The sequence below is a fragment of the Vanessa cardui genome, chromosome 20 (genome assembly GCF_905220365.1).
Source record: "Vanessa cardui chromosome 20, ilVanCard2.1, whole genome shotgun sequence".
Lineage (NCBI taxonomy): Eukaryota > Metazoa > Arthropoda > Insecta > Lepidoptera > Nymphalidae > Vanessa > Vanessa cardui.
In genome coordinates, this window is record NC_061142.1 from 10,359,053 (window position 1) to 10,365,096 (window position 6,044).

Here is a 6,044-nt window from a genome sequence, read left to right on the forward strand (position 1 = left end):
TTAATTATTAATTATTTTGAATAGAAGTTAATACTTCAGACGCAGTTTTAGAAGTCAAGTTGCATTTTGTTCGTTAAGTTTTGACAAAATATCGTATTTTGAACATTATATATTAAATTTGAATACGCACGTAGCATTAATACGTATGTATATTAAGAAAAAGTATAAATAATTTCATTGAGTAATATTAGAGTATTCATCGCCACACCCTAATATTTTGAACGTTTTATTGGATTATCAGCTAATTGTCTGATTTGATTTACATTTTTTTTGTAAGCAATTTTACGACACGACTGACAGATCAACAACAACACAGATTAACAAGAAACTAAAACTATATAAATTTCTTAAACAACAACATGTTGTTGTAAGAGACATGTGTTAAATACCAACTAAAGCAATATTCTCAAAACTTGGGCCAACTGATAATCAAATGGTCACCAATGCGCTACTAACCTTGGGGATTGGGACATTATGGGTATGCCGTTGTTAAATTGTCTCACTTGTGGTTTAAGAATTTATTTTCTCATAAAGAACATACAATGTTCACTTAAATGAGATATTTTACATAATAATTTAACTGACAATTTAGTACAGTAGTAACGACTTATACAATTCAAGAGTAATTAATCTAAGTATTTTTTACAATAAGATAATAATTTTTTCTTAAAGATCGTAAAGGATTTTTCATTGAAAATTTCATTAGGTAAGCTATTGTATAGTTTTGCTCCCTCAAACTGTAGAGATTTAATTCCATATTTCGTCCTGGTCTTGGGTAATTCAAGTTTGTGTTTATTTCTAGTGTAATGTTTGTAGGTTTTAGTTCTAAACGTTATTTGTGTGTGTATTGTTTTTGTTAGTATTTTTCTAATTAATATGCATGTTTTAAATTTGTATAACTGGTTAATTGATAATACATTAGTACGTTTATATAATTCTTTGGTTGACATGTGGTAATCAAGATGGAATAATGACTTTAGTAATTTATTTTGCGAGATCTGTAGATCCTTTATATTAGTTTTATATGCACTACCCCAAACCTCAACAAGATATTCTAATAATGACTTTACAAGTGAATTATATATTATAATACGGATTTTGTGTGGTATACATCGCGACGATCTACGTATTGCCCCAGTGAGTGAATTTATTTTTCCTTGCAAGTAGTCTAAATGTGCCTGCCATGTTAGCTTAGGGTCTAGGATTAGGCCAAGATACTTTTCTTCATTTGATTGTTTAATAGTCTGATTATTTATCATTATTGGGTTAAATTTTGGAATTTTTTTATTTTTTGTATGAAAAAGCATGAAAGAAGTCTTTTCAATATTTATAGTTAGTAAATTATATTGAAACCATTCATGTAATTTATCTAAATCATTCTGTGCTTTTGCTAATAAAATTTCAATAGAATCTTCAAAGTAAAATAAACACGTGTCATCTGCATAGAGCGATACTTCACCGGATAAATCCAGATGACTGATATCATTTATATATATTAAAAATAACAGAGGCCCTAAAATAGATCCCTGAGGTATTCCACAGGTAATCATTTTTGGTGTACTTTTAATGTTTTTAATCTTAACTATTTGTTGTCTGTTTGTAAGGTATGATGTAAGTAATTTTAAAGCTGACCCATGAATACCAATATTTGTTAACTTATTTATCAAAATGTTATGGGACACAGTATCAAACGCTTTCTTTAAATCTATAAATACACCTAAAACTAATTTCTTTTGATCAATATTATTTTTTATTTTATTAACTAAATCTATTGTTGCAGATAGTGTGTTAGAATTTTTTCGGAAACCATATTGTTGTTTGTATAAAAAATCTATATTTTTAAGATAGTTATTTAAACGTACATGTATAATTTTTTCAAAAACCTTCGATAAAGCTGGTAGGACAGATATTGGACGGTAGTTTCCAGGATCAGTTTTACCACCTGATTTATGAATAGGGCTAACTTTTGCTATTTTTAGAGAATCTGGAAATACGCCTTCCTTAATACATTTATTAATACAATGACTTAAATCTTCACACACTAAATTGTTAATGCATTTTAATGATTTGGTTGTAATATTGTCTATACCTGAGCTTGAATTAACATTTAAATTATTAATTATTGTTTGGATTTCAATTTTTGAAGATAACTTAAATTCATTTAAACTGTAAGGGTGTTGTTGTGTATGTGTTATGAATGATGTTATTTTGTGATATTTCTGTGGTATGTTATTTGCCAAGATTGGACCGATAGAAGAAAAGTATATATTAAAAGACTCACATATGTCCTGGAGTTCATCAATAGTTTTACCATCTATTATGAGTTTTGAGGGAACAACACTACATTTATTCTTATTGGTAGCTAAGTTATGAATTAAATTCCACATTCGCCTTGGTTTGTTGTAAGTTTTCATAAAAGCAGCAAAATAATATCTATCTTTAGTATTTTTTATTAGAGTTCCAACATGATTCCTTGTCCAAATAAAATCATTATTTAAATCAGTGTTATTGCGATCATGTTTCAAGTCTCTCCATAACTGATTACGTTTGCTGATTTCTTCAATAATATTTTTATTTATCCAGTCTTCTTGGGGCAAGTTTTGTATTTTATATTTAATTGTTTTATGGTTATCAATTTGAGTTTTAATATAGTTTTCTAACACGCTAAAATCATGTTCCGCATTTGAAAAATTTGTTACACACATATCTCTGTACAGTAAATTGTAATTAATCGCTTCATAGCTATATTTCTTCTTTGGTTCCTTTTTATATATTTTTAACTCGCAATAAATCTGCTTGTGGTCTGATAGTGGAGAGTCTATTATGGCCAAATGGAAATCCTTTTTAATATTTGTACATACATGATCAATAATTGTTTTTGTAGTTTCTGTTTCTCTAGTGCAGTAGTTAACATCTATTTTATTTAAAATTTCATATCCAGTTTGTTGTAAAATATTATTATATTTTTTTGAGAATTTATCATTGTTCAATAAATTTATGTTGAAATCACCAAATACAATCGATCTCTTTCTATTTTCTAATTGCTCGGAATAAGTTTGCAAAAAATTTTCTGTATTCGTTGCTGGAGGTTTATATACAAGTCCAATGTGTAAGGCATATTTACTAAGATAAATCCACAAATAGTTGTTTCCATCGATATATTTTTCTTCTGTAATTGAGTGCGTTAGATCGTTGTGTATATAAATTGATACTCCTCCACCTATGCTATCAGTCCTTAGGTTATAAAAATGTGTGTAATTCGGAATTTTAAGAGTACATGCATCTTTCTCTGATTTTATCCAAGTTTCGGTTAAAAGTATTAAGTGTACTGTATATTTAAAAGATTTAATATTACACTTCAGTTCATCCATTTTACCTTCTTTTAGTAAACTTCTCATATTTGCATAGAAAAATTTCAAAGAATTCTTCGTCATTATAACGTTGCTATAGTTGTAAGTAATTTGATGTGTGATGGGTTCATTTGACGTAGATAAATCAGTTGGTATCGGATCTATATTCAGTTTTTTAAAGTCGTTTTAGTTATCTTAGGTACTCCATTTATGTATTTTATAATTAAATTTGTTTCGCCATTGTGTTGTCGCTGTGTGAGTTCATTTTTCAAATTTTTAAAGTATTTTATTTGTGCAGGTGTTTGATCCCAAAATATACGAATTTTAGTGTCATTTAGCTTATTACGGTTAAGTAAAATCGATGCAGCTATTTCTTGGTTATTGAAACAAACTTTAATATTTCGATTTCTGCCTGAGACAAATTTTCCTAATCGTATAATTTTAATTGGCATTGGAGGATTGTTATAAATTAGATTAATTATTTTTAATACTTCTTGTTGGTCGTATTTCCGCCGTGATTCCAAATTTTTATCATTTAATTCACATATACCCGCTATGATAATATTTTTCTGTCGGTTATAACGATCTTGCATTTCGAAGGTAATGTTTTCGTAACTAGGCGTTAGCGGAATTGATGAGGACGGATAGTTATTAGTTTTACATTCAGTAATATTATCTTCGAGTTGTTTAATTTTTTCTTGAATGGATAAATTTTTCTGTCTCAAATTTTCTAAGTCTTGTCTTAATGTTTGTTGTTCCAAAATTAAATTTTCTGTGGCTGTTTTTATTTCTTGTTTGATTTCAGATATTTCTTGAAAGATTTTATTATTGTTATGATTTTGATTTATCCCAAATTTTTCAAAAAATGTTTGTATTTCACAGCGCAATTTCGTCAATTCTTCTATAAAATATACAGAATCATTTTCACGCTCTTTTCTTTTTCGTATTGTTACATTTTCTTCTCGTGTAATGACACGTAAATCTGGAGCCGAATCGCTGCCGCTCATGATATTCCCGCTATTCGATTCGCACTTAACATTCAAATCGGTAAACAGCAATTCTAAAAATTGCTGGTCTTACTGGCTTGTACACAGTCCTACTACCAAGTAAAACATACTGTATATATGTATTTCAACTGAATTATATTTGACGAGCCAGAATATTTAGCTACAGTTACAGGCTTTAATATCAAAGGAAAAACAAAATAAATAAACGGTACAAGTATAAAATGTGTCGTGTCAACGAAATGAAAACATCAAAGCGCTTCCAGTTTACCTAACTCAACGTCCAGATGCCACTGGCTGGCACATTGCCAGCGGCTTAAACCCTATCTCACGTTGGTCGTTTGTCCCACGATAACATAGGCACAAATTAACCAAATTACTGCAACTTACCGCCTGTCCGTACTCCTGATTCCTGAACCATATTCTAAACCATATGTTCGTGCATAAGTACTCGCTACTTGTTATGTAAAAGTTCTAAATCGGGACGGTTTGAAACGTGTTCGTACTTTTTTGTAGATTGCTTGGTGATAATTGCTTCGGGATATTTACTGAAATATCATCTATGGTCCAAATTTGAAGCGGATAATAATATTGCTTATAAAAACCTACGTCTTCTACTTCTGGCATAAGTTTAAGTAGATTTTTAAGTAAAAAATATTCAACTAAAATAAATCATAACCTCAATATTTCTTTCTACACACGATCGCAGAAACGATGCATTGTTACTGAAGTCCACTTACAATATTAAAAAACTGAATTTACTTGCGGTAGAATCGTCTAGTTGAGAATTTGCCTGCTTAAACCCAATAACTTTTATCGTTCTGGTTTATAATAACTTGGGACTTGGTACTAAAAGACTTTTTAGTGCTTGTAAAAGCCTGCTTGACTAAAGTATATTGTCATTTTAATTTTATGTTTTTTTTTATATCTAGCAACTTAACCAATGAGTGATTCAAAATACGGATTGAAGACACAAAAAAAGCAATTGCCTATATATAGCAAGTAATTTTAAAATTCATTTCAAGAAGAAATCTTTTTACGTACGATTAAATAACTTCAAAGAATTTTCTTCTTTTAACTTTAAAAAAGTTTATATTAAAAGAAAGGAATAAACGTCTTACTGGCTAGAATGAAAAGTTTTAATTGTAATAACGATTAACTATAAATTTTATTTTCTGTTGCCATAAGGCTCAGAGATGTTTTATATTTAATTATAAACTTCAGAACCATCTTACATCTTAACTCATGATTGCGGGTTCAAACCCAGGCAAGCACCACTGAATATACATTTGCTTAATCTGTGTTCATAATTCACCTCGTGCTCGGCGGTGAAGGAAAACATCGTGACGAAACCAGCATGTGTCTAATTTCATAGAAATTCAAATTTCTCCTCAAAGGGAGAGAAGGCTTTAGCCCAACAGTGGGTTTACAGGCTGTTGTTGTTGTTTGTTGTTGGGTCTTGCAGCGGTTTATTCTTCTTTTGTATCTCTCCACTATTAAGGGTCATCTCGACATATAATGCAGCTAGACAGCTAGTACATGTATATCGTTGGTGACAATTTGTAACGATATTTGTAAACTACATTTTTAATATTATATAATATTGGAAGGTGGATGGGCAAATGTAAGAAATAATTATCATTCCTCTGATGATAGATTTCTCTTTTGTGTTGTTTGATGAGATGTCTTT

At 29.6% G+C, this 6,044-nt stretch overlaps 1 protein-coding gene across 1 annotated transcript; it reads right to left on the minus strand.

Annotated features, from left to right (window-relative positions):
* Positions 1 to 505: 505 nt before the first annotated feature.
* On the minus strand, positions 506 to 4,370 carry LOC124538413. Its single transcript, XM_047115463.1, has 2 exons — positions 2,379 to 4,370; positions 506 to 2,348 (listed from the first exon to the last, which is right to left on the minus strand). Exons 1-2 carry the CDS (start codon positions 3,432 to 3,434, stop codon positions 627 to 629), a joined length of 2,778 nt encoding a protein of 925 aa, XP_046971419.1. The 5' UTR covers positions 3,435 to 4,370; the 3' UTR covers positions 506 to 626.
* Between the last annotated feature and the right edge of the window lie 1,674 nt (positions 4,371 to 6,044).